Consider the following 25,712-nt stretch of genomic DNA (forward strand, 5'->3'; position numbering starts at 1 on the left):
AAATGCAATCCTTTCTCAAATTATAATAATAAGGTATTTTTAGTCCGCGATCAAATCAAAACAAAAAATTTAAAAAAATATTTAACTTCTCAAAAGAAAAAAATACTCATACGTTCTTAAACTACTTTTAAGATCCTACTCCCTATATGCCTAGACATCTAGATTTGGATGAATGCATATATAGATGTTATCTATTTATATATAGATGCTATCTATATCTAAAATAATAATTTAAACAAAAAATTGTTATCTCTAAAATTTTATCTAATCAACTTACTTAAAATATAAAAATACGAAAATAAAATCTTTCAAAAATAATACTTTAAATCTGACTAGATGGGTCTATTGAAATCTGGGCTTTATGTAACTGTGGACTTATTTTGAGAAGATTATGGCAGAACTGACCTAAGAAAAAAAGTACATGTTATGATAAATACAAAATCTAATTGCTGTGCCAAAATGACCCAATCATTTGTTTTCTTATATATTAAGACGTTGTTTTTTTTGTTGCTTTTGTTCAGGTACATGAATTTTGTCTTCTATTCTTCTTGAACTGATGCTTACTGCTTAGCATGCTACTTTGATGCAATTCATCGGATCAAGCTCATCTAACTGGGTGTGAACTAGACGATCAATCAACAAAAATCTCCACAATAAATAATTTCTAGTGGACTTCGATCGAAGACCTCAATAATTGATAATTTGGTATCTTACGTGGGACACACGTAACCGATGAAGGTGGAATAAATTTCAATGCGTTGTTTAGATAGTAGAATCTTTGGATGTTTGGATAAGGGCGTAATCGGATGGAGGAGACGGGTTTGGGTGAAGAACCGACCGACCGTTCCGTTGGGTCCAAGAAATATTGAAGCCGAATTCATTGCATTAACGTCGGCCGTCCAGTGCACGTGACGTAATAAAATTGACCTGTCGGAAAGGGACGACTGGACATTTAAGGTCAACTGATTCAGTAGCCTTGCCGGCCTAACTCACTGGTCATACAATTTATCGTCCTCGTTTGCTGACACAATGTTCACTAATTAATGATTATTGGGTATTATCAAAACACGTTTTTAGCTCTCGACTGAGAGTAAAATAGCAATCGACAGATTATGATTGATGATATTTTTCATTTGGTACGGTTATGTATATATATGCTAATTTAGAACAGATTTAGAAGACTATATACGAATATTAAAAAAGGTCAAACTTGGAGGTTTGAAATCTTGAAAATGAACGAAGATTCCGTTCCCACCTGACAAGCGATATCTTCTATGTTCCGAATACCAATGCATTGATTGGGTTCTCCTTCTTCTTGGAACTCTTTATTCGAGAGAGTAGCGGTTGGGCTGTGTTGGATCGGCTTAGAGGAGGAGAGAGATGGGAGTGATACCGGAAGTGACGTTGAGCTCCGGCCACGCCATGCCACTCGTGGGCCTTGGCACGGCCTCGTACCCGCCGGCGACTCCCGAAGCCTTCCGCACGGTGATGATGGACGCCATCGCCCTCGGCTACCGCCACTTCGACACCGCGTCGCTGTACGGGACGGAGGAACGCCTGGGCGAAGCGGTGGCCGACGCCATCGGGCAGGGCCTGGTCAAGCGAGAGGAGCTCTTCATCACGTCCAAGCTGTGGTGCACCGATGCCCACGCCGACCGCGTCGTCGCCGCCCTTCGACAGTCCCTTGGGTAACGCTTTGGATCCCTAACCTCGTTCGCGCATCCATTTCCGTTCTCGTCGAGAAATACCAATTGTTTCGTCAGAAAGAGGACATTTGACTGTGACCGGATGTGTATGCAGCACTCTTAAACTAGAATATCTGGATCTGTATCTGGTGCATTGGCCCATAAGTATGAAGCCAAGTGATACAAAGTTCCCGATCAACAAAGATGACTTCCTTCCCATTGATCTGAAGGCGGTTTGGGAAGCCATGGAGGAGTGTCAGAGGGCAGGCCTCACGAAGTCGATTGGAGTGAGCAATTTCAGCTGTAAGAAGCTGGAACGACTTCTCTCTACTGCTTCGATCCCTCCGGCCGTCAATCAGGTAATTGGGTCATTGCTGGGAATGGATGGCGCAAATATTTCCATAGCCTAATATGTAGTAATCGTGCGAGTTATGTCAGGTGGAAATGAATCCCATTTGGCAACAGAACAAACTGTTGGACTATGCGAAGAACAAAGGTATCAAGCTTTGCGCATACTCTCCGTTGGGTTCGACTGGGACTCCATGGGGGACCAACGAAGTCATGGAATGTGATGTTCTCAAACAGATTGCACTGACCAAAGGGAAGTCCGTACCTCAGGTATCAGTATATGTTGTTTATTCCTATGCATCATCCATGTTAGACTAAGATGTTTCGATGGAGGAGTATTGTACATGTTGTGTTGGTAGATTGATGTCAAATCATTTGTACATGATAGAAGAGCAGTAAGGAATGAGATAGCCTTCAATCTTCATAATACTGCTTCCCTTTCTCTGTCATTACTTCCTAATTTCTTTGTGCTAGTCATTGTTATCTGAAATGCAAAAACCAATTCTCAGAAATCAAAGATTAAAATGAGTTTCAACAGATAAAGTTAATATTCATCAATCAAGAACTTAAGTTTCTAATTTATGATCAGGAATTAATATGTGTAATCTAACTCTTTTAATCATTAACGATTCATACGTATCAAAAGTTTCGCTAAGTCTCTCCTTTTCCTTTACTTTCACAGGTCTCGCTGAAGTGGCTACACCAACAAGGGGTGGGCGTGATTGTTAAAAGCTTCCGAAAGGAGAGGTTGAAGGAAAACATCGACATATTTGACTGGGAATTAACAGCCGAAGAGTTGCAGAAGATTAGCCAAATTCCACAATCCAGAGGCCCTGCAGGAGACGGTTTTGTCTCTGCCAATGGCCCTTACAAGTCACTGGAAGAGTTATGGGATGGCGAGATATAATGTGTTGTACGATTCAGAAAGCAAACCTGTGCTTGCTGTGATGTTTATGATCATGCTATTTTGATACTCGCAGAAACCAATAAAGAACTGTGCAAGTCGTGATAATGCCGAGAACTGTGCCATCATATTTATGATTGTGGTTTTATCTTGACTTCATCTCTTCTATTTAAAAGGTGAGCTTGCGGGACGTGATTCTTGTCGTTTCGCTTTACGAGCAGCCAATGCAGCATGCAAACACCTAGATTTCTCCCATTCTCGGTGGCATTTATGGAATGCACATGTTGTTGTAACTATTCCAAATGTGGAAATATGTGCAAAAAAATTATTTTGTGCAATTAATTGTAAAGGAGAAGATTACATCAGTGAATTACTTAAAAGTTTTATATGTATATATGTGTATGCATATTGATATATGTGTGACGTAAAGAAAAGTAAACCAAAAGAATAATCTGGATATATGCCCCAAATGTAATCACTGCTTGCTATGTGTCGCTACCACTGCTAACCGTAGTAAACCTGTGGTGATTATTATATATGCTCTATGTTTTATGAATGTTAAACTTATTTATATATAAATAATTTTTGCTGATACGATGAGTTGTGTTTATTTGTCACGTGCAAAGCAACACAGCTACGTTTCGTTTGATGGGGAATAGGCAATGAGATTAAATTCCACGCAAGAGTGTCCCCTACGACCGATGGAGTGGGCCCGCTCGCTCTTCCATGACTCGGACCAAGCAGAATCTTTTCTCACAGTATGCACCAAAAGAAAAGGTCCAAAGGCCATGTGCTTCTTCTTCCTCGTGAAATCACAATACATGAGTAATGTAACAGAGGGCATGAAAGCATGACCCTCTGGTTTCAATCAATCCTCTCAATATACAGCATGACCTTTCACTGCTTGCTCTCAACTCAATGCGCATCTTGGGCTCACACGAAAGCATCCGCCTCGACCACTCGACCACGTTCTCCTTGGTTTCTCCTGTGGCGCCGCCGGCGATCCCCCAACCTGACGCCGTCCAGCCCGTAAGATTGCCTTTCCTTGCTGCTCTCGTCGATGCTGCATTCCGGCGGAGGTGTTGGGTATCGATCACGATCGTAGCAATACAAGTACTGCATGTGGTTCCTTCTGAAGCTCGTCATCCGTGCTCGTTGATCCGACGACATCGTCAGTGTATCGTATCGAGCGTTCTCCGGCCTCTCACAAGGCGAAGAATGATCGATGGGATCGACAGCACAGCCATGGAGGACGAGCTCCGAAAATTCGGCGACATAAGGGGCGTATTTGTATTTGACCTTGTAGCGGCCGCCGGAGGTGGCCCAGTTGGAGCCGTCCCATATGGTGGCGTACAGTGACATCGGCTTGGCCGGGAAGACCCCTCCCGCGGCCTCCGTCCTCACAATCTCTCTAATTGGAGTGCCATCAACGTAGAATCTGCACAGCAATGCAGACGACAACGCGAGGATGGGATCAATCATTAAGGAACAAAAGCAATTAGAGGAGATGGATAAAAGTAGGAAGCCAGATCTAGTGTTTTGATTGGCCATCTTTCTTTCACAACTCACATGATTCTGTCATGGTTCCAAAGGATGGAGTAGTGATGGAAATCTTCGGTTGGGTCGAACCAGAGGTCACATCTCTCCTCCCTTCCAACAGCAGTGCTCCCATTTCCATAGACATTGGTCTGAACCCTCCACTCTCTGCCTCTTACATTCCCCAGGAACTCAAAGTCCAACTCATCATGGGTCTTCTCAAACGCATCGCCGTTTGACATCTGCAGGCGGTGAAACATCAATGAAGCGTCAATACTATTTCTCAAACGAGCCCAAGACAAGTTGATGGACCGATGGGACTTATCGATGAACCTAAAAAATATATAAGACCAAGAAAATGATGGTTTAATCAAAAGGTGCACAAGTATTTGGTGAAAGAATGAAACACATGATACAGAACCCAAGACTCCACTTTTATCTAACAGCTAAAGGAGGACTGCTAGAGAAGAAAAGAGAGAGAATGGTGGAAAACATCAAATGCCACTCTTCAGGTCATTGAAATGTATTTGGTGTTGAAAACTTAGATACGAAAAGATAATTTTTTGACAGATAAAAAGTCGATTTCTCCGAAGAAAGATGAGACAGATAAAACGACAGAAATAAAAGCTCAAAGTGAGTGAAGTTGAGAGGAAATAGAAGAGTGACTAGTAAAGCATATCTCTGTACGGAGAGAAACCCACGTAGAAGGCGACGACGACGCCAGCGGTGTAATCGGAAGGGAGCTTAATGGAAGCGCTGAAGAAGCCATGGAGGTAGAGGTCTTGAGAGGCGAATCCAGCACCTGCGCATGATCAGATACATGCCAATGAGGAACAAAGGTGAGATTTTTAACGGACGGTGCGGGAGGAGGACCTGTTCTCTCGTCAAGGGAGAGGTGGACTCGCTTCCCGTCCCGTAGGAGCATGAGGTTGCCGTCGCCAAAGAGCTGGGTGTATCCCTCCTCGAAGGACAGAGTTGGGAGGCTGTCAATAACCGTAGTGACCGCATTGGCGAAGCAGAGGAAGAACAGAAGAGAAAAACCAAAGAAGAAGAGAACCAAAGAACCCATCATGCTTCTCCCTCCTCCTCCTCCTCTCTCTCTCTCTCTCTCAAGAAAGGACTGGGAGAACGAGCGAAGAGTTACTTTTTATTGGTTGAGAGAGGGGCAGTAGTGACTGAGGAGCAGGACCTGCAGAGCAAGGGCCCAACCCCTGCTCCTACTCTCTCTCACGGTATGAGATGAAAGATGGATTTTGCAAGAGGTGTCGTCAACTCGCACCAAAACTTGTCGCTTGGGTGCTCGAGAGACTCTTAATAATGACTGTTTCGGTAGTAGAAAACAGAGTCATGAGACTACTTAGGACAAAGCGTAGACTACTAGAGATGTTCATGTATGAAACATAGTCAAATCTGATGGTATAGAATAATGGGGGACACATAACGTGAAGAGGGAACGCCTAAGGTGAAACATAGCCGCAGGATTTGACGAACATGCTCCCTTGTTTTTCCTGCAAGTTTTATCTTATTTTTTAGGGATAATAGAAAATAATCTAAGAGGAATGAAAGATTTGTTGGACTGAGGAAACAGCAAATGAAGATGTAAGCGGTTTCTGTACAGAAAGCAGCACAGTGTCACATTCTAACCTCATTTATTACCCGCTTCCCAAACATGTAGGAACCATGGCGATGCTCGCTGTGGCTCCATCCAAGGTTAGTGCCAATAAATATCTTCAGATGGGAAGAACCTGGAACCGAGGCAGTAAAAACATGTCCATGGAGGGGAGGAGAGCTCGCAGGACTTCATTGCTGGGTGTCGTCCAATCCATGGCGATCAATGCAGAGGTACGGAGGGAGGGAGCACCGGATTGAATCCATGGCTGCCATGGTTCTCACGCCAACCGTGATCGCGGAGACGCGCCAAAAGAATCCCGGGGCGTGAGAGGGTACACACGCTACCTACCCGATATTGATTGAGAGTAACGCCCACCACTTCCGCTGCAGCGGCCTGCGTGGCCCCACTTGCCCCCCCCCCCCGTTTATTTCCATTTCATATTCCAAAAAATATATAATTCAAGTAAATTAAAAGATTATTGATTTAATTATTATTTGAGTTACACAAATTACTAAATGAAGTCAAAATAGGACGAGTTCAGTCGCATCACGGCCACATCCGTCGCATCAGATGAATGTGATGCACCGAGTGAGGATCCACTGTAGATATCGCCACTCATCGTTTTACCTTCGCAGCAACCCACGCCTCCAAACAGTTGCAAAGGGGCCCACTGCAACCCAAGCAGTGTGGGGTCTCCGTCAAAAGGAACGTAAGCCGGCGGCCACATTCACTCATCGGACGGCCGGAGGCAAAACGGGCGGATGGGGATTAATTCTCTCTCCCTCTGCATGTAATAATTTGAGCGAATTCCCCTTTTTACATTTACAAACCGCTAATTTATTGTTCTCAAAAATTTATATATCCCATTTGATCTCACACAGAGATTTATATTGGCAGATTCATCGTTCAAATGATGAAAAATCACTTGCACGTATTTATGTTTATTGAAGCACACCGGCATAAATGGGTCGCCTTTGGGCCCTCTGTTTGGCCCATTAGAAACGCCTTTTCTTTTGTGAGGGTGATTTATAACAACAACAAAAAAAAGTATGGAACAAGAATAGTCAATTTTGATATTTTTAACAGCTTTTGGAACCAAAAACTATTTTTTAGTGTCTGAAATTTAAACCTTAATAAATAATTTTTTGAAGGATAAGAAGGGTAAGCAATTTCAAGGTGAAGGCTTACCTTAAATAGTTCAACATCTTATTAGCCATAATCAAAATTCTTACAAACTAAGTTGGTCACCATGTCCAATTTGCAATTTGACATACACTCTCCTTATCTCTCATTTTGTCGTTTGTTACAAATGATTCGTATTTTACATCGAGATTCGGGATCGAGACCAGATAGAATCATCTCCGTAATTCTAATCGACGGCCGGCCGGCCGAATTGGCTGAGACCGACACATGATGATCTCATGCCAGTCGTTTGATTTACGAGTACAATGGCAATACGAGTGAAGCAAATTTGCTCGCAACTGTAGGTTTCCCACTCATTGTCGTGTTCCCCTTCCCAAGCATCATCATTGGAAGTGTATATATTTCTCTACCCAGTGCGTGTGTTATGATGGCAACTCCACTAGTGGAACCTTATTCTCTGGCTCATCACTTCTCCCTCGTATTGTGCGGCGACTTGAATGTTTCAGGCACTGCTCCGTGAGCGTGCTGGAAGAGCGAGGAGGAGACCAGAAAAAGCAGCTATCGCAAGCCACCTCGCACTAAAGGAGGCAGGACGTGATCCTGTTAATTTCTTCGGCGTTTTAGTTGGCCTCCACGTTGATGTGTAACTTTCTAAGTTCTTTGATATATTAAACGAATTACATATTGCTAGAAGTTTAGATCGAGGAAAATACAGTAAGTCACTGTTTTAACTTAAACATATGACTTATAATTTGTACAATAATACATTAATCAATTCAATTAATGAACTATATGACTTAGAAATATCAACCTGGTATTTCTTATTACCAATTTATTTCAACGTCATTGTAATTTGTGGTTTTAAATTTATAGTTTAAGATTTTAAATTTAATTTAAAAAAATTAATCTCCCATAATTAAGTCTAATAAAATAGATAAGTTAATCCTTTTAATTTCATTGGCATATATATTTACATCAACAGTGTAGTGCAAAAGTTGCTCTACCCATTCATGTGCTGGACACATCATCAGCCTTAAAATGGCGACAAAGATGAATTGGTTTCATATGGTTCCGTGGAGAACACGCGGCTGACAGTGACCTCACAGCTTAGAGGGACACCTCACGACCTATTCGACAGCTATTTATATTTAGATTTTAGCCTTTTGTTTTCTTTTTCTTTCTTCGCAGTGTGTCAGCTGAAGTCAGAGGGCGTAGCAGCTGACAGCTGAATTCACGATGATGAAGCTGTCCGTGACATCAATAGCCACAAACTCTGCTGGCGTTTTATGTTTGATTTCACGAATGGGAAGATCTATTGTTTATGGGAAACTATTGATCTATAAATTTCGAGCTTTTATGTAGAAACAAACAAAGAAAAAGGAATTCGATGATGTCTAGCGTTCTCTAAGATGATGGCTCTGATGGGTAAAATGCAGTAATGAACTATCTTCTCTCCATTTATTTTCCTTGGAGTGTTGCACGGTGGCCAGAACCTCGAAGATACATACAGCTTTCTTGGTTTCATCGGAACCCATGGGTGTGAACCGCCGAAGATGCAACCTTCACCACAAGCTTCCACAATCTTACTGAGCAAGAACGACTTCGTGGGGAATCCACAATAGTGGATCAGTGTCCACCCTACTCAATCGAGAAATATACTTAGCCTTCTTCATTTCTGATCTTGATGTTCCAAAAAAGAGTTCTCTCTCTCTCTCTCTCTCTCTCTCTCTCTCTCTTGTGGGGTAATCCTTCTTGGGTTGAGCTGCTTGCTGACACGCGCCAGTGAAGGCAGGAAAGCATGCAATGCATCCTTAGTTCGGCCGCTGTACGTCCGTCAGCGGCCGTGTGGCAGCCACGCGCCCGCAGCATCTTTTGGGCGGCGCCACCGTGAAGCAGGTGAGCCATGGTTTACAACATTTATTAACACGAGGACACGAAAGGAAGATTTTTTAAAGACGAATTTTCGAAAAATAATCATAACTTGAAAACTTTTTATGTATCATCTTAATTTTAAAAAAATTCACAAAAGATCTTTTTTTATAAATAGTTATTTTACTTTTAACCCTCATCAAATCTGTCATCACCTTCGTCTTGCATCACTGTTCTTATTATGGATGCTCATGATCGTTGCGTTTGATTTGTCCTTGTGCCCACGGAAATGACAATAGATCTAACAAAAGTCAGCAGAATCTATAGAGATAGAGAATGTCATCGTGCCCCATCCTTCCTTGCACAAGGGGTTGTGGGTGAGCATGATGAGAGCTAGTAGGTGAGATGGCTAGGCTTGAGTTTATGGTTGTAAGATGCGATGATAAACTCTCGTTGAAGCCTATGAGCGACAACAACGAGAATGAATTATCACGCGAGGGTTACAAGTGGCAATGGTACCTCTCACGCCCTCTACTTTATTATATGAGGGTTATAGGTGAGATATGCAAGGACAAGGTCAACGGGATCAGCGAAGAAAAAGATAAAATAATTTTTTTATGCGGAGTGCTATATGAAAATTTTTTGAAGTTGTGATGAAAATTTCTTAAATTTAAGATTTTTTTTCAAGAATTCACCCTTTTTTCTTTTGTTATTTTTCCCCGTATATTTTTTAGTTTTAGTTTGATTTACTTGGTTTAGTTTAAAACTAATTTAAAAATAAAAAATAGTGTAAACTTGGAAAATAAAATAATTATGAATATTAAAACAAGTTTACCTGAATAAATTCAAAGCACAATCAAATCTAATCAATTGTGTAACAACTTCAACCCAAATCAAATGATCATTCGTAACCATTTCATATAACACCTCAAGTCCAAATTTTATTAAGAACAATATAAAACTATACATAATAGTACGAATGCTGAGATTTCATTTATTATAGTTACCTAAATTGGGCAATATTTCTATAAGCACAAAGGTGCTCAACACCAAGCACCAGCTAGCCGAATACTTATAATCATGAGATGCAAACAAAATTTGTGGCATGCAATGTAGGGAACTACAAAAATAAATCCAATAGATTTTAAACAAGTTAATTCAATCAATTATCGTCATTATTACGAATCCTTATTCAGTCAATTTCTTTTATATGTTTGGTTTACGAATCTTGGAATTATAATTACGATTTAAATTGATCAAAACAATTTAAATAAATTTATTTTAATTTTAATTTTGAAAAATTATATTATAATATTTGAATTTTATATACTTATAATTGAAAACACGCAAGATCTAGGAAACAAGAATAATAAAGTGATCTCATTGTACGATGGGAATTCAACAAAATATTATCAATGGAAATAAGTAGTCCCATTTTCATTCACTTTGCAATTTTTTATATGGCCAAATGGATGTAAGCTTTATTTTTTTTCCTAATAAACTTATCATAAATGCTCTCTTAATTTCTTGCTGTATTCCTATGTTTGTTATCATTCCATTAATAAAAAGGAACTCCGAGAACTTTGCATAGTTAATCTTTTATTGGTTGCATTCTCGATGTTAAGTGATGCATCCGTCCGTGTTTTGATTCGAGAAGGCCTGAGAGTACTTGTCATCGTTTTCTTTCATGTACAGCGGTTAGTATAGAAAATATTAGAGTCAGTGGTGGTTTCATTCTAACATAGTACGAGGAAATATCATGCGTGGGTACAACTCCCCTACTTACACATTTGTAGCCATGATTCGAAGTACAAATCATAGTTTCTTAATATTAAATCTTACAAAGAGAAATATAAAACAAATTCATATAATTAAATAAAATATATATATTTTTCTAGTGAAAGGATAACACATTGACTAGAGACATAGCCACATTATATTTTAGGAAGTATTTATTAATCAAATTACTTAAATCTTATAAAATTACAAGTGTCAATCATATAGTACTAAGTACTCATTAGGATCCGATCTTAATGGGATAGGAATAACAGCATTTAGTATTTATTACTTACACGATTATGCAATTAGATTATTACATTATATATAATATATACTTATTTATTATAAAATAAAATTTAAAAAAATATAAAAGTTTAAAACCCTAACTTAGATTTGCTACTTCAATAAAGAATATCTGTCACAAATTTACTAGCCAGAACACTGTCACTTGTTATTACTTATAAAATTTGATATTAATTTTAATTTTTAAAATAAATTTATTAAGATAATATGAATATTGATAAGATATATTTTGGATCTAGACTACGTCATGATCAATACCACGCCACGTTATAGCCAAGTCAGCAAGAGGAGCACCTCACGTTTCGAGCCAGAATTCGTATCAAGGTGTTGTTCGGTACGTCTTGTCCCGAAAAGCTTGAGGCGTTGCAGCATGACGTCGTTCCATATGTCTCGACATCGACTCGTGGATCAAACCATGCTGACTTTTATATATATATATATATATATATATATATATATATATATATATTCTCGTGTCACATCCATATTCATCAGTATCCATGACATCCAAATGCATCTACTATTAGACCGTTCGAAAAATGACGTCCCGATCGAGGTGAGATTAGGTCCCAAACAAATCAAATCAGATGCAGATAATTGGGTCATAAAATTGTAAATTTTCGAGAAACATTGTCGATGCTTTGCAAAAGCAACCTGTCTTTCTTAAAATATCGAAGGGGAAATGCTGCTCTAGCAGACTGGGTGTGGCGTTATCGTAATATCTTACAGTGACGTGTCTTATTTGCAGCGTCCGCAACACCATACAACTATAAGATATGGCGTCCCACTCTCCTCCCCACTCCCGAGTTCCGAAGAATAACCGAGGATACTCCTTCGGACGATCAAATGGCGCCTGAAGAGTCATGGGAAGTCAACGGCACCTCAACGACGCCGTCGACGGCCGAGAAGCTGTTGGTGCACCACAAGGAGAACCACTTCACCGCGGGAGAGGTGGTGCGGGACGTCATCTTAGGGGTCTCCGACGGCCTCACCGTCCCCTTTGCTCTCGCCGCCGGCCTCTCCGGCGCCAACGCCCCTTCCTCCCTCATCCTCACCGCAGGCCTCGCCGAGGTCGCTGCCGGTGCCATCTCCATGGGCCTCGGCGGGTCGGTAACTCCGCCTTCCCCTTCCTCTTGTCTTCATGTTTTTCTTCTCTGCCTTGAAATTATTGGCTCTAAAAACGCCATCATTATTGCATATGTGCTCTTCACAAACACAAACAAGTGTGGATGTTAGAGGAAATCGGTCTCTTCGTCTTATGTGCATGAGGCTTTACTTGCAAACATGGAGTTGCATATGTATATTTATCGAACTACAAACAAAAATCTCACTACCACTGCGTGCAAAAGTTCCCAACCACTTCATCATTATAATCGAGATTCATGAGTTAGCCAGAAGAGGGCTTCTTAGTTTTTGGGGAAATATATATTTTCACAAATTTATATACCTTCAAATATATAAATATTGCCTTATCTAATGGAAAAAAATTGAAATAAAAATATTCTCCCGTCATTTTTTTTTCTTTATTGATGTTGACCTCCTTTGGCTTCCATTTAAGCACACGCGTAAATTTTTGGGTCATGGAGAAACGGAACGGTTTTCCGAAGGAGCGGCTACCGAGCGCTTGTACCGTTTCGGTGTGTCCGTTATAAACAGGGGGTGGGTGAAGTCACCGGATGTCTTCGCGCCGGTTCCCGTGCAGTTAACGGTGTCGGCCTAAACATGCACGTGGAATTGACGCCGTCGTAACGGCCACGCAAACTGACGGCCAATCGTTTCTCCACGTGGCAGGTATTTGGCGGCGAAGAGCGAGGCGGACCATTACATGCGGGAGCTGAAGCGGGAGCAAGAGGAGATCCTTACGGTTCCCGACATCGGTATGTCTCAACACCCACTTGATTTGGTTAACTTCGTTACAACGCCAACGGCGCGCCGACTGATATTATTATTAGATTGGATGGCCCGTTGACTTTCCATACGTGTATAGTTGAATAAGGGAAGAGGTTGCCAATATTTGTACTTTTGTAACAGAGGCAGCAGAGATCGGGGAAATACTCGCGCAGTACGGGCTGGAGCCGCACGAATACAGCCCCGTGGTGAACGCGCTGCGGAACAACCCACAGGCTTGGCTTGATTTCATGATGAAGTAAGTGGATTTCCTTCATCCTTATCCAACTAATCCATTTCCCATGATTTCCATCTCTACTCAATTTGTCCCTCATCATTTTGCTTCAACGAATCCCATTTGCTTCATCGTGGCGATGTATTACGGTTCCTATTCATCAGAAACACTGACAAATGGCCACTACACATGCTCAAAACTATGATTGATAAGAAGCAGTAGTTTTCCATCCAAAAGGTGTTATGTAAACATGAGCAATTTATGATTTCAGATTTGAGCTTGGATTAGAGAAGCCAGACCCAAAGAGGGCACTGCAGAGTGCTCTAACGATTGCTCTCTCCTACGTCGTGGGCGGACTGGTGCCCCTTTTGCCATACGTGTTCATCCCCATCGCCCAGAAGGCCATGTTGACGTCCATCGGCGTCACCCTCGCGGCGCTGCTCTTCTTCGGCTACGTCAAGGGCCAGTTCACCGGGAACTACCCTCTCTCCAGCGCCGTCCAAACCGCTTTCATCGGTGCTCTCGCGTCCGCCGCGGCCTACGCCATGGCAAAAGTAGTCCAATCCACCTGAGGCCAACGTGCGTGCGGCGCGAGTCCCCCATCCGGTTTAAGTTTTGATGTTGCGAATCTGTATTGCTGCTCTTTACCCTTTCATGTAGAAGAACTATTGCTGCACGAGATGTTGCTAACTATGTGAATTAATTTAGTTGTTTAAGGTTATAAACTGCAACAATAAACATGGGACAGATTGATTCTTTAGGCTGTGGCAGTTGAGAACTGAGATGCCTTTGTTCTTGGATCTCGTAGATTAAGTGGAAAGTTATGGGTAAACAAGTAGGAAATGCGAATCCTTTCTTTTCGGATTGGGCATATTAAGTAAGAACATCAAAAGCCAATGTACTTTAGGCAATAACTTCTATATTGGTTGGTGACTGGTCCCTTCAATAACAATGTAAGGGGGTGAGGAAAGAGCTTCTAAGCTTTTAGCTGTTTATGCATCACGTGAAGAAGTGGCAAGATTGATGGGGAGCACGAACTCGAAAGTGGAAGATAAGGGAAGCTTGTCGGGAAAAGGCAGCCAAATATGGTGAACCATTTCCTGCGGATGGGGTACGGAAGGCCATTGGGTTGACGAGTACACAGCTGCGCACAAGTACGCCTCCATAGGATTTTGCCACGACAACGTCCTCTGCAGTGCCACCACAACAACTAGGAAGAACAAGTGTCCGTCGCCCTTTGTGGACCTATTTGAACCTTCATTTGATACACAAGATATTTGCGTGTCCAATGTGGAGGCCAATGATAACATGACCATAACTTTGTGCCATAGAAAGCGGACATCAGGCCAGAATGATATCTCTACAAAAATAAAATATAATGAAAGAAAAAAAAAAGCTTCCATAACATAGGTCATGAGATTACAGCCTTCCTGCATAATGGTGCATGTTATCATGGGTTACCTACAGCTACAATTGGGTTGAGAAACATCAGCCTATATCTGTGAATAAAGTATTTCATTCCACGTATCAGGAACACCTGGAAGGCACCAGTGCAAGCAATCATGCCTACCTTGTGAGGCTTTTATACCGTACCTGGATATGTGTCCCTCGTCTCTCAACAGTGACAATGCAGTGATGTCCAAAAGTTTTACTTCTGTTCCTCTCACTGCGGCCTCAGCAACTGGGTCACCGGAACCATCCTGTGAAACCTCACTCCCCACAGACAATGGAACAGTGTTATCGCAGCTTCCCCCAGAATTCCATTCTCCATTGACAAAATGCCTGGGAGATGATGCCCTTAGAAAAGCCTTTAGATGTGGAAGATGTGGAAGTCGTGAATCGAGCCACTTGATAACATTGTGGATGGTCAGATTTTTCGCATCTCCCAGCGCTGCAAGCTTTGCTTTAGTATTTTTCTTTCCATCAACGTACATCTCCCATCCATTAGCTCTAAACTTCTCTCTGTTCCAGTGGTGTCCGGTGTTGAGTACGAGCACATCAAACCGATGAAGATACTTCCTCAAAAAATTTGCAGGTCGGTCAAGATGCATGGCGTAATTGGTAGCTGGATCTGAAACATTCAGAGGCTCCAATTCACATAAACTTGCAGACCAGTGATACAAAATTGTGGTATTGGTTTCTGGAAACCGATAAGCCCAACCACTGGGTCTGACAGCGTTGCGCGCTTTAGTAAATCCATACTCCTTTCCGACATCTTTTACTCTGGGATTTTTTCTCCCACCAGTGATCATGCACATCAGCGATTGAAATTGTTGTCTTCCCAAAGAATCCCCTACCAGAGCAATTGTTCTGTTCTGCATTCTGGAAACAGAAAATGCATGAGCAATTGATAGCTAGGAAATCTTGTTTGTAAGCATGAAAATTACGGTCTGAAACCAAAACAATGGCTCGCTTGATGAAAGATTTGAAGAAAAGCTAACCAGACAAACATGCCTTTTTAGGAATTTGCTTCCAGAAAATTCGGGCATCTCACAACCTTGTGGTTGCCATCGAAAACTCTCATAGGAGAAATCAGTACGTTTCATCAACCTGCATGCCCACATGGGTGACAGCCATTGCTTGCATCCATGACCAGAATATAAAGGTCTCCTGTTGTCTGCAACCCACTTCCCCTTTGCATAATTACAGACTACAATAATGACCAACATCAAAAATTTCAGGTTATAATGTTGGTTATAAATCAAATTCACTAGTGTGACAGGCAGGATAGAGAACAATAAGAATACAAAAAGTTAATACCCAGATTACTTAGAGAACATGTAACAATTCACTACATTTAGAGCTCCACAGTTCTTTATCTAAAACCTACATTGGTAAGTGAGCCGAAACAAGAAAATAACTATGACATTATCTTAGAGGGTGAAAATCATTATGAACATGTAATCTATAACTTATTATTGCATACCATTCATCAAAGGAATCGTTTTACGTTCAGTATCCAATCCTCCCTCTCTAGATAAGTTTCTTGCCGGAGAACCAATTGATGAAAGACTAAGATTAGGTTTTGTTTCTTTAGATGGGTTAATTTCCACCTTTTCTACAACAGATAAGTCTTCATCTGCAGATTGGTGCTGATTTGGACCATCCGTCGAGTTCATGGAACGCCTGAGAGGAACCACTATTCATAAAAAGACAGTAATTAAGTTAAAAACAGATGTAAACGATGCCAAGAATTCATGAAAAGAAAATATGTGACATACCAGGATAAAGAATATCAAGCTGTTCATGAGGAATACCAAGTATTGCAACTTTATTGCATGCCCAGATTACAAGAGTTGTGCATATGAGAATAATAAGAGCAAGAGAGATTTTATTGCCTCTGACAGTGTTTATGTTCATACCTTGCATCCCTACAAATATACAACAAAACCAAGTCTTTCTCTTAAAATGAACTTTATGACTCCTCTCGGCTGCATATGAATCACTAAGTGCCTTCCTTAAAATGCAAAATCTGCAGAGACGTGCAGCTGGTTCAAAATAATGCAAAAAGATCCATATGAAACAAGAGCATATTATATTTGATATAACCAGCAAAGTATTGACAATAAGGAAAATATTAAAAAAAATAATCATACACTTTCTTGCTTATCTGTGACCTGGAAGATCAGGGTTAAGTCACGGAAATAGCCTATTTAAATATTTAAAGATAAGGTTACGTATATTGACCCTCCCCAAACCTCACATTGGCACGAGTCTCGTATTTTGGGTATGCTTATTATATTATCTTGCTTATGTAAAAGTAACAAGAGACACTTCTATTGAGATATTGAGAGCAAAATTTTTGTAGATACTCAATTTCCTAATGCCATTTTCCAGAAAGTAGGAGTTTATAGGATATGGTACAGAGACAAATACGGCATCAAAGAGAACAAATTGACAAGTTCCTAATATTAAATCCAAGTGTACAAGAGCAATCAGCAAAAGCAAAATAGGATCAGTTTCCTCATTGTATAGCAAGACTAAACACAAAGACAATCGTCTAGAACAAAATGTTGATACCGTATCCAATTCCATATCAATATAGAAAGGGCCAATATTTAGATGTACTGAAGATGAAAGGAAAGGCAGAAGAGAAGGAAAAATGTACAATGAAGACTGGAGGAGTTACCTGTGCTGATAGGCTCAAACGATGATCCTATCCAGTGAAAGGATATACGACAATCCGAGTATCGTGGTGTGTTCTTTGTCAGCAATGCTTTGGAAAGAAAGAGGAGACGGGATGGAATATTACTTTACCTTACAAACTTTCTAATTTATCTTTCTCTTCTCCTCTGCCTGTTCTATGTTTCTACATATCCATATCATCAAAATTCTGATACAGAAAAAAAAGAATTGCTCTTATGAACTGTATTTTCTTGGGGAAGGAGCAAACTGACAGAAAAACATATATGTAAGACTCTCAATCTCATAAAGCAATACAAAAAAAAACCAACTCAACAAGGAAAAAAAGAAAAGATCTACTACGTCTAATGAAATAGAGATTTATGCCTAGAAGTAAATAAAATTTCGAGAACCAAGCATGCAGAATGGGTAGGTTGAGCCCAAATCCCAGAGATTCAAATCGATATTATTAAGCTTAAAACTCTCATTTAACCTTAAAACTCGCATCTTGAACTAAGAAACAACCTAGAAATGACCACCAAGAAAGAAAGACAAGTGGATGGGTTACTTCTGGAGCAATTCGTGGTAAAATAGACTATTACTTGGGAAATAGTGAACGTATGCATCACTCAAACGAAAGATTAGGATACCTGATCAGAAAAGAAGCCTTTTGTTCTCGTTCCAGAAGTAGTCCTTTTCTCCCATCAAAGACAAGAACAACAGAGAACACAACCAGAGAACAAGAACAGAACAGTAAAACTACAACTTCATACCTTAGATCACTAACACCACAACCAAACTCACACCAACTAAGAAAAGAGAAGCAGAAAACAGAAAGCATATCGCTGAACAACCTTAGAACAACACCCCAACCAAGGGAAAGAATCATCCTGAGATGGAGTCATAGAAAACAACAGCTGACACCAAATGCATGTTCTTGACTGGAAAAGACCGACTCACCAGAAGAGGCGGCAACGGATAGCCACCCACCTCGTGACGGAGCCGCGGCGCTGGAGTGAACGGCACCGGGAAGCAAGGGGGACGGAATTGGAGGCGAGAGATAACGGTGGGAAATATCTCATCGCAAGTTCACCTATACACGAGGAGACGCCATTAATGTTCCAACAACACTGACGCCTTACGGTGACGCTTCCATCAAACGGACAGGACACACCCAGCCATCAGAACGGACGGACATGATTGATCTACCTAGAATTTTCAATGCATCGTATATTGATGGAAATATCGGACACGACGGATTCAATGCATTTGCATTTTCTTAAAGGTTGCACACTTGGATCTTTCATATGGTCTTTATAGCTCTAACACGCTCTCTATCAATATTTAGCTCTTCCTCGAGATTAATAATTGTCAAATGTTGGTATTCTGGAGTGGGTTTTGTGCTTTGTCATGATTATAATATATATATATATATATATATATATATTACCATCATGAGAGCCCATTCATTAACTGTTGAATCCACTAGTTGTTTTGAGCATAGTGAGCCCATTAGTTACTATAGTTGGGCTCAGATCTGTCCAATCCCGAATCTTTTGTCCATCAGCACTCTATTCTATTGCAAGGAAATGATGGGTGGTGGAGAGACGACTCATCATCTATAGAAAACGGATGGTCAGGAATCAAATTGGGGATTTTTGTCGATTTCGTTTGTCTATCGTGGCCCACGAGGATATAGACCGGGCCCACCACAGAAACTATACATCAGGCAACTCAGATTGCTCCAAGTTAGTAGGCCCGTCATCGACGCGTGCGGACGAGCAGTCAAGCATATCGCACTCCTTATGAGGGATGCTGATGTCTGGTTTCTGTGTCGCACGGGGAGTGGCGGTACATGACATTGCTGATTCCTTTTATGTTCTACCTTGTGATTCTTCCCACTTGTTTGTTTCTTCTTTGAATGGATTGGGTGAAGCGGAGGGCGGCGGATGACGAGATGGCGTTGGTGAGGGCGGCAGCGTGGGCCTGGTACCAGCAGGGATCCGGAAAGGTCGTCCGGGAGTCCGACGACGGCCGGCGAGTCGGCGTCGATGCCGCCCGAAACATGCCTCGGCCGTCCCGCTACAAGCTAGAGGCGCTCGCCGCTTCAAAAGCCTGCCCGGTCATCTCCTTGCTCGACGTCTACGATGTCGAATGGATCACGAGGGAGCTGGATCGTGTCACCATGGCGAGCAGAAGCAGCACGGGAGGTGGAGACCGGCACCGGCGGGGTGCGAAGGACGCGGCTGCGTTGGAGGGGATGAGGAGGGCGAGAGGATCCTGGGCGCGGCATGCGGTGGATATATGCTGGTCGAAAGGGGCCGTAGTGGAGGAGGCAGCACTGTCTCCGCGCCGGTGGAGACAGACGCCGACGACTCCGGTGTCAAAGGAGGTCAAGCAGCGGTTCCGTGGGAAAGGAGGAGGCGGCCACTGGGAGTCAGATAAGGTGTAATTCGTTGATGCCGGAGGAATGGAAGGAGACATAATTAATATATTCTTGCTGATTGTCTGCTACTTCAAAAGGATGCCATCAATACATTCTCTTGTATTCTTATGTGTACATTCTTTGTATTCTTGTAGATTGAATGGTCGAAATATTAATAATAAAAAACTCCAAATATTAATATATTTGCTCTCGAGATTTGTTGGTGTTTGTCTAGTTTAGTTTGGAAGGGAAAAAGAAAGACCCATATTTACTTTTATGCTCAATATATAAAATTATTGAATGTTAAACATTCTTTTAGAGAAGTATGTATTATGATTGAATGTTGATATTATTTTATCTAATTTAATTAAATTAACTAATTTATGATTAATTTAATTGATACATCAGTCTCCACTCAAATATTAATGAGATGAGGACGGGAGGGTCCATATCATTAATATGATTAACATATCTAGAAAAGAGACAACAATAGAATCTCAATTAATTAATATAATAAATGCAGCCATTTTGTGATTCAGAGAGAATATCTAAATTGGCAAATCTGTACGTTCATTCTCATAAACATAATAAACAAGTATCATATGTGTTGTCATAATTCAATAGACATGCACGCTCATCCTCCTATATATATGCATGCATGCACGTATATGTGCATAATTGGTTTCCATTTAAATCATTCCGCATGTTCATGCATGCTCATATACATGATTGCCCATTCATTGATTTCTTGAATTTTGTTGAAATCAATTGGTGTCATGCTGCTGCTATCTTCAATTTTGTTGTTCAGTGCAGTTCGCCAATACCGAACCCTAATTGGAAAATCACTCATCATGTGTTTTCAGCTGCTGCTACTTCTTCTTCTTCTTCAAGGGTTTTCCATTCAAAGAGGAAGCAATCCTGCTAAGTTGGTGTTTTCGATCCTTTCTTTTTTTACGATCTTCTTCGATTTTTTCAACAATAAGAGCTTTATTGACGACTTCAACATAGGTTGGCAATTGCAGGATTGCTATTCGGTCTCGAATGAATGATCTTAGTCCTCTCTCAAAATGTCTTGCCATTTGAGCATCGTTGAAATTGATGTGTTGCACGAAGTCAGATAATTTAGTGAAATGGTTATCGTACTCGGTTACAGTCATGCTTTCCTGTTGGATGGAAAGGAACTCATGCTCCTTTTGCTGCTGAACGGAGATGGGAAGATATTGCTCGTAGAAGGCATCTTTAAACTCCTTCCAAGTGATATTTTTTCCTTCTTCTTCTTCTTCTTCAAGTACTTTCTTTTTGGTGATCCACCAAGAGTCTGCATTTTCTTCTAATATAAAAGAGGCCAATGGCACCCTACGTTCTTCAGCACATTCCATAACCTCAAAGGTTTTCTCTACTTGTCGTATCCATCTTTTGGCTAATAGAGGATCACGCTTGCCGTCAAAAGTAGAAGGGCAAAGCCTCTTAAATTGTTCCAATTGTGAGCTAGCAATTTGTTGACCATGGTGTTGCGATAAAATATACTCCTTCATGGCCTCCATGAAGTGAATTATAACTTGAGATGCATGATTAAATCCATCACCACCCTCCCTATTTTCTACCGGTGTAGTAGCAGACTGATATTGCTCATTTATATTAGAGATCGGGGGAGAAGCATAACTAAGATTCATATCAAAAACTTGAGGGTTGTGCGTAGTAGAATGATGATATCCATTTGGCAACCCATTGTCTTGAGTAGAGTTTCCCTCGTTACCAACACTGCGGTTCATTTTTCCTACAATTTATTGACATAATATTATATATTATAATAGAAATCCTAAAATTTTACGACTTATATAATATATAATATTATATATCATAATAGACTTCATTAATAATTATAAATATTTTTTAAATTATAATATCTAACGTAAGCTACTGAACAAATAAGGTATTTGTTTAAAAATAATATCCACATGTTTGATTTATTGCAACTAATATGTGCATAAGATAAATTAAGTCTAAGTAACTCATAGATAATAAAACTCCATATTTCCATCTATCGGAAAAGGAAAATCAATTTCCCTCACTTTTCCTACTTATCATTTTAAATAATTACAAACAAAAAAGACCAACATTCCATGCTGAGTAGAGTGATTCAAAAAATTAATAAATCATCATCATCTTAAATAACACTTAAAGACTTATTAATATCGCAATGATTTATAGAGTAATACCTATAGCTCGTCAAAGTAGAGAGATATTCTTCTTAATAATGGATGAATTCATTTACCACTAAATAGGCCAATCTACTTTTATCCAGAAAAACTCATTGATACTTAAATGAAGATATTCATTTATGAGAAATTAAAAAAGAAAAAGGTAGAAGAATAATCTCACGTTCATAAATATCAAAAAAGTTTGTGAATCTAAGATCTCAAACTTTTGAATTAAATTAGAATGAGTAAAAAAATAGATAAAAAAAAGAGAAAATGGTTTGAATGATTGAAAAAGAAAAAGGAGAGAAAGAAAGATCCCACAATCTCAATCAAATAGTTTAAAATTTTAGATTGAATTGATGTATGTATGACTCATGTATTTTAATAATGACTAGTTTTACTTACTCATTATTAATGTATAAAAAATATGTAAGAAAATAATACAAATAATGTCTAATGGTAATATATATCAACATATTTACAACTAATTTCTATTTCTAAAATTAAAATTCAAAATTCATGCAAATAGGGTCAAAGCCAAAATCAAAATTAAACCCTTAACCAAACTCAGTGTCATATAAATTAATTAAAATAAGAAAATCCCAAAAATGATAGGATGGATAACCAAAATCAGTCAACTACGAGTCTTCTAAAACTAAACAATAGTAAGGTTATTCATATCTTAGTCGAGTCAACCTTCCTATGATCCATATTTGTAAAGTTCCTAAAGGGTCATACCATCTTCTTGATCGACTGTACTCGAGTCTTAGATCAATCGGGCAATAAGCTTTAGTTAACTTCGACCTGAAATTGATCCGATCTTGGCTTCCACAGTTTAGGTCCGAGTTTTTCTTTTCTTTTTATTCCTTAATAATTTTCTTAATTTCCAAATCTTAGTAAATTCTGCAAGTAATTTAATTTTCATGATGTACGAACAATTAATTGATCTAATCTCATGATAATCATATAATTAATTAATCTAGTTTTCATGATATGCAAACAATTTCATGATAGAGGTATTACTAAATAAATTAGTTTATGAAAAATCGATTTGTTTTTGAATAAAAATATCCTTGAGAATAACACACTAAATTTCATAATAAAAAAATTCAGTAATTGTGAAAACATGAAATATGAACATCCTAATATTATTAATCTATAAAACTAAACTTATAGAAAAGAGTTACCATGATAAAAATATACATGAGAACGTCTTAATATCATTAATCTATGAAACTAAACTTATAGAATAGAGTTATCATATTTTTTTTATTTTGACATGCTACCATATATATATATATATATATATATATATATATATAATATTTGATATTAATCTAGCAATTAAGAAAACAAAAATTTATGAAGATGACTACCTGATTTCTGATGGTGATGATTCTTCTCTTCCTTCGTAATAACCTAAACTTTCAAACTAAAAAATAACGCTAGATGTGAAGGGTAAACAAGGGTTTATATAGAGGGCAGATTATAGGTTTAATTTTAGCAGGACCATAACTCTTATCCCTTTAGCTACATATAAATTTTATAGATAATATTTATTTTATAAAAATATAAAATTTTAAAAAAATAAAATTCATGGGATATGGAAATTCATAATATAATTCTTACCATAAATGATCGAAAGAAGGGCATGATATAAAAATATAAATATATTTTGAGATTGATATATATTTTAGATTTCTAAAACTAGTGTCCCTTTCATAAAAAAATTTCATATGAGATAGAGTGCTGTTGAAAGAAGAAAATCCTACCATTTAGGTTTGGCTTCTTTATAAATATTTAATGTAATCTATGTTTTGGTGGGAGAAAAGCTTATAACAGATGAGGAATACTTTTAAGTGTTCTTATTGTATGATATTTAAAGGTAATTATTTTTAGAGAACTGAAGGGTCTTGTGATTAATCTCATAAGATAGGATGAATAATTTAATTTTATGTCGATATAAGCTAAGAATGTAGATGATATGATAAGTTCTTCCTCGATCGTCATTCTTATCCAGGTCTCATCCTTTATCCCCATCTTATTCTTCATTTAGATAGGATGAGAAATCTATGAGTTATTTATATTCTCTTAATTAATCTATTTTATTTTTAAAAAATAAAGTTATTATCAAATTAATTAATTATATCAATATTTATGAATAATAATAATCGTTAAATGTTGAATTCATCAAGCCAAAGTGTTACTATTGAATGTTGGTATTATTTAATCTGATTTAGTTGAACCAAATAATTCATAATTGACTCAGCCTAATTTAAGTTGAATATAATTAGTTATGCATCCATGCCCACAAATTAATAAAATGAAGATGGATATCGTGATTTGTGAGGAATGCTCGATCTATATCCATCTCATATCCATATGGATAATAAAAAATACACTCCTTTATCTTCGCCTTTATTTTAATTTTATATTTAATAAATCTATTAAAAAATTTAAATGTGATATATATATTTTTTAAGTTAGAGTAATATATCGAATCAAAAAATTAAGTGGGGCAAAATTTAAAGAAAATATGATACTAATATAAAAACATAGGATTAAGGTCTATTTTAGTCTAAAATAAATTATTAATATAATAACACATATAATTTAGGATTAAGGTCTATTTTAGTTCCTATAGTTTTATCCATTAACCTTTTAAGTCCTTATGGTTTGTTTATGTCTAAAATAACATATATATTTTTAAAAATATAGTATATAAGCTCTTATCATCAAGTCTGAGTTAACAGATGTTAGAGTTTGCTTAAGTGACATATTGATTCATAATAAATTATTAATATAATGATATATAATTTAAATTTTAAAAAAACTTATTGATTTATAATAAATTATTAATATAATGATATATATATATATATATATATAATTTAAGTTAAAAAAAACTAAGATCTCCATTAATGATGGGAGGAGGCGTCATCGTGGAAGCGACCACCAATAGTAGCATAGAGTCGCTACTAACTAGCAGAGCATCATATGCATGTAGCCCTCTCACGTGTTGACGACGAGCTCAGGAGCTTTTGTATATTACTTGTTAGCTTCAAAGTGCATGCCATAATGTGGTCCATCATGACGTTGCTCGCCACCACGAATGACACCTGCTTCAATTTCGATAAGTACCATTATACCTTGTAAGCCACCTCCCATGTGAAGCACTGCATTGCAAAGACAAAGAGCAAGCAGAATGAGCAGTTGAACTAGTCCATGTAGCCCTCTCAGACTCATATGCTCTCCTCGACTAGCTTGTCGAGAAAGGGGAAGCGACGAAGGCTGTAGCAGTGGACGAAGGCAAAGAGGCAGAGGTAGGAGAGGCCAGAGGCAGAGGTAAGGGAAAATTGGATCACCATATTATAGACATGATGGGTGGGGGTGTAAGAGGACGAAATGAGAGGCAATGGAGACGAAGATGCCCATGAGAAGAAAGAGTGACTAGGAGACTACTACATGCTTAGTGTCGGATTGGTCAACCTACATTCACGTGAGGTAGGACTAGAAGCTCCTTTGCTTATCATTAACATAAGAGAAGCTATGTGTGAACAACACCCTATTAGGTAGTAGCAACTCAATGCTATTGTTGGTGGTCTCTTCCACGATGATGCCTCCTCCTACCATTATAGAGGTCTTAATTTTTTTAAAACTTAA

At 38.9% G+C, this 25,712-nt stretch overlaps 5 protein-coding genes across 11 annotated transcripts; 3 read left to right on the top strand and 2 right to left on the bottom strand.

Annotated features, from left to right (window-relative positions):
- The first annotated feature begins 1,303 nt into the window (after positions 1-1,303).
- On the top strand, positions 1,304-3,045 carry LOC135617095 (non-functional NADPH-dependent codeinone reductase 2-like). Its single transcript, XM_065117004.1, has 4 exons — positions 1,304-1,688; positions 1,801-2,044; positions 2,124-2,303; positions 2,716-3,045. Exons 1-4 carry the CDS (start codon positions 1,381-1,383, stop codon positions 2,938-2,940), a joined length of 957 nt encoding a protein of 318 aa, XP_064973076.1. The 5' UTR covers positions 1,304-1,380; the 3' UTR covers positions 2,941-3,045.
- A 667-nt stretch (positions 3,046-3,712) lies between these two features.
- On the bottom strand, positions 3,713-5,652 carry LOC135616107 (probable xyloglucan endotransglucosylase/hydrolase protein 28). The gene is made up of 4 exons (XM_065115284.1): positions 5,347-5,652; positions 5,175-5,275; positions 4,507-4,715; positions 3,713-4,375 (listed from the first exon to the last, which is right to left on the bottom strand). The coding sequence occupies exons 1-4, from the start codon at positions 5,543-5,545 to the stop codon at positions 3,871-3,873; spliced, it is 1,014 nt and encodes a 337-aa protein (XP_064971356.1). The 5' UTR covers positions 5,546-5,652; the 3' UTR covers positions 3,713-3,870.
- A 6,346-nt stretch (positions 5,653-11,998) lies between these two features.
- Positions 11,999-14,059, top strand: LOC103991843 (vacuolar iron transporter 1). Its single transcript, XM_009411385.3, has 4 exons — positions 11,999-12,285; positions 12,971-13,056; positions 13,211-13,325; positions 13,573-14,059. Exons 1-4 carry the CDS (start codon positions 12,026-12,028, stop codon positions 13,871-13,873), a joined length of 762 nt encoding a protein of 253 aa, XP_009409660.2. The 5' UTR covers positions 11,999-12,025; the 3' UTR covers positions 13,874-14,059.
- Positions 14,060-14,656: 597 nt separating this feature from the next.
- On the bottom strand, positions 14,657-18,653 carry LOC135617096 (protein trichome birefringence-like 16). 7 transcript variants are annotated; one of them, XM_065117005.1, is made up of 6 exons: positions 18,384-18,652; positions 17,431-17,634; positions 16,523-16,773; positions 16,228-16,440; positions 15,756-15,951; positions 14,657-15,623 (listed from the first exon to the last, which is right to left on the bottom strand). In XM_065117005.1, exons 3-6 carry the CDS (start codon positions 16,668-16,670, stop codon positions 14,795-14,797), a joined length of 1,386 nt encoding a protein of 461 aa, XP_064973077.1. In that variant the 5' UTR covers positions 16,671-16,773; positions 17,431-17,634; positions 18,384-18,652; the 3' UTR covers positions 14,657-14,794. The 7 variants fall into 7 exon arrangements, with proteins under 7 accessions (XP_064973077.1, XP_064973079.1, XP_064973081.1 ...); XM_065117007.1 differs by having other exon boundaries at positions 16,664-16,773; positions 18,384-18,644; XM_065117009.1 differs by having other exon boundaries at positions 16,228-16,427; positions 16,664-16,773; positions 18,384-18,643.
- Positions 18,654-19,058: 405 nt separating this feature from the next.
- LOC135617098 (uncharacterized) lies at positions 19,059-20,062 on the top strand. Its single transcript, XM_065117012.1, has 2 exons — positions 19,059-19,274; positions 19,360-20,062. The coding sequence occupies exons 1-2, from the start codon at positions 19,236-19,238 to the stop codon at positions 19,873-19,875; spliced, it is 555 nt and encodes a 184-aa protein (XP_064973084.1). The 5' UTR covers positions 19,059-19,235; the 3' UTR covers positions 19,876-20,062.
- Positions 20,063-25,712: the final 5,650 nt, after the last annotated feature.

The sequence above is a fragment of the Musa acuminata genome, chromosome BXJ2-7, assembly GCF_036884655.1.
Source record: "Musa acuminata AAA Group cultivar baxijiao chromosome BXJ2-7, Cavendish_Baxijiao_AAA, whole genome shotgun sequence".
Lineage (NCBI taxonomy): Eukaryota > Viridiplantae > Streptophyta > Magnoliopsida > Zingiberales > Musaceae > Musa > Musa acuminata.

What these genes read in the sequence shown, in the direction of transcription:
- LOC135616107 (XM_065115284.1), bottom strand. Translation starts at nt 5,545, where the DNA reads ATGATGGGTTCTTTGGTTCTCTTCTTCTTTGGTTTTTCTCTTCTGTTC. An exon ending in CTCCCTTGACGAGAGAACAG is followed by an intron (nt 5,276 to 5,346) that starts GTCCTCCTCCCG and finishes GATCATGCGCAG; the next exon opens with GTGCTGGATTCGCCTCTCAA. An exon ending in GCGTCGTCGTCGCCTTCTAC is followed by an intron (nt 4,716 to 5,174) that starts GTGGGTTTCTCT and finishes CACCGCCTGCAG; the next exon opens with ATGTCAAACGGCGATGCGTT.
- LOC135617096 (XM_065117006.1), bottom strand. Translation starts at nt 16,670, where the DNA reads ATGCAAGGTATGAACATAAACACTGTCAGAGGCAATAAAATCTCTCTT. An exon ending in GCTTGATATTCTTTATCCTG is followed by an intron (nt 16,441 to 16,522) that starts GTATGTCACATA and finishes TTTTATGAATAG; the next exon opens with TGGTTCCTCTCAGGCGTTCC. An exon ending in GGAAGCAAATTCCTAAAAAG is followed by an intron (nt 15,624 to 15,755) that starts GCATGTTTGTCT and finishes TTCTGTTTCCAG; the next exon opens with AATGCAGAACAGAACAATTG.
- LOC135617095 (XM_065117004.1), top strand. Translation starts at nt 1,381, where the DNA reads ATGGGAGTGATACCGGAAGTGACGTTGAGCTCCGGCCACGCCATGCCA. An exon ending in GCCCTTCGACAGTCCCTTGG is followed by an intron (nt 1,689 to 1,800) that starts GTAACGCTTTGG and finishes ATGTGTATGCAG; the next exon opens with CACTCTTAAACTAGAATATC. An exon ending in TCCCTCCGGCCGTCAATCAG is followed by an intron (nt 2,045 to 2,123) that starts GTAATTGGGTCA and finishes GAGTTATGTCAG; the next exon opens with GTGGAAATGAATCCCATTTG.
- LOC103991843 (XM_009411385.3), top strand. Translation starts at nt 12,026, where the DNA reads ATGGCGCCTGAAGAGTCATGGGAAGTCAACGGCACCTCAACGACGCCG. An exon ending in ATCTCCATGGGCCTCGGCGG is followed by an intron (nt 12,286 to 12,970) that starts GTCGGTAACTCC and finishes TCCACGTGGCAG; the next exon opens with GTATTTGGCGGCGAAGAGCG. An exon ending in TGGCTTGATTTCATGATGAA is followed by an intron (nt 13,326 to 13,572) that starts GTAAGTGGATTT and finishes TTATGATTTCAG; the next exon opens with ATTTGAGCTTGGATTAGAGA.
- LOC135617098 (XM_065117012.1), top strand. Translation starts at nt 19,236, where the DNA reads ATGCTGATGTCTGGTTTCTGTGTCGCACGGGGAGTGGCG. An exon ending in GTGTCGCACGGGGAGTGGCG is followed by an intron (nt 19,275 to 19,359) that starts GTACATGACATT and finishes GATTGGGTGAAG; the next exon opens with CGGAGGGCGGCGGATGACGA.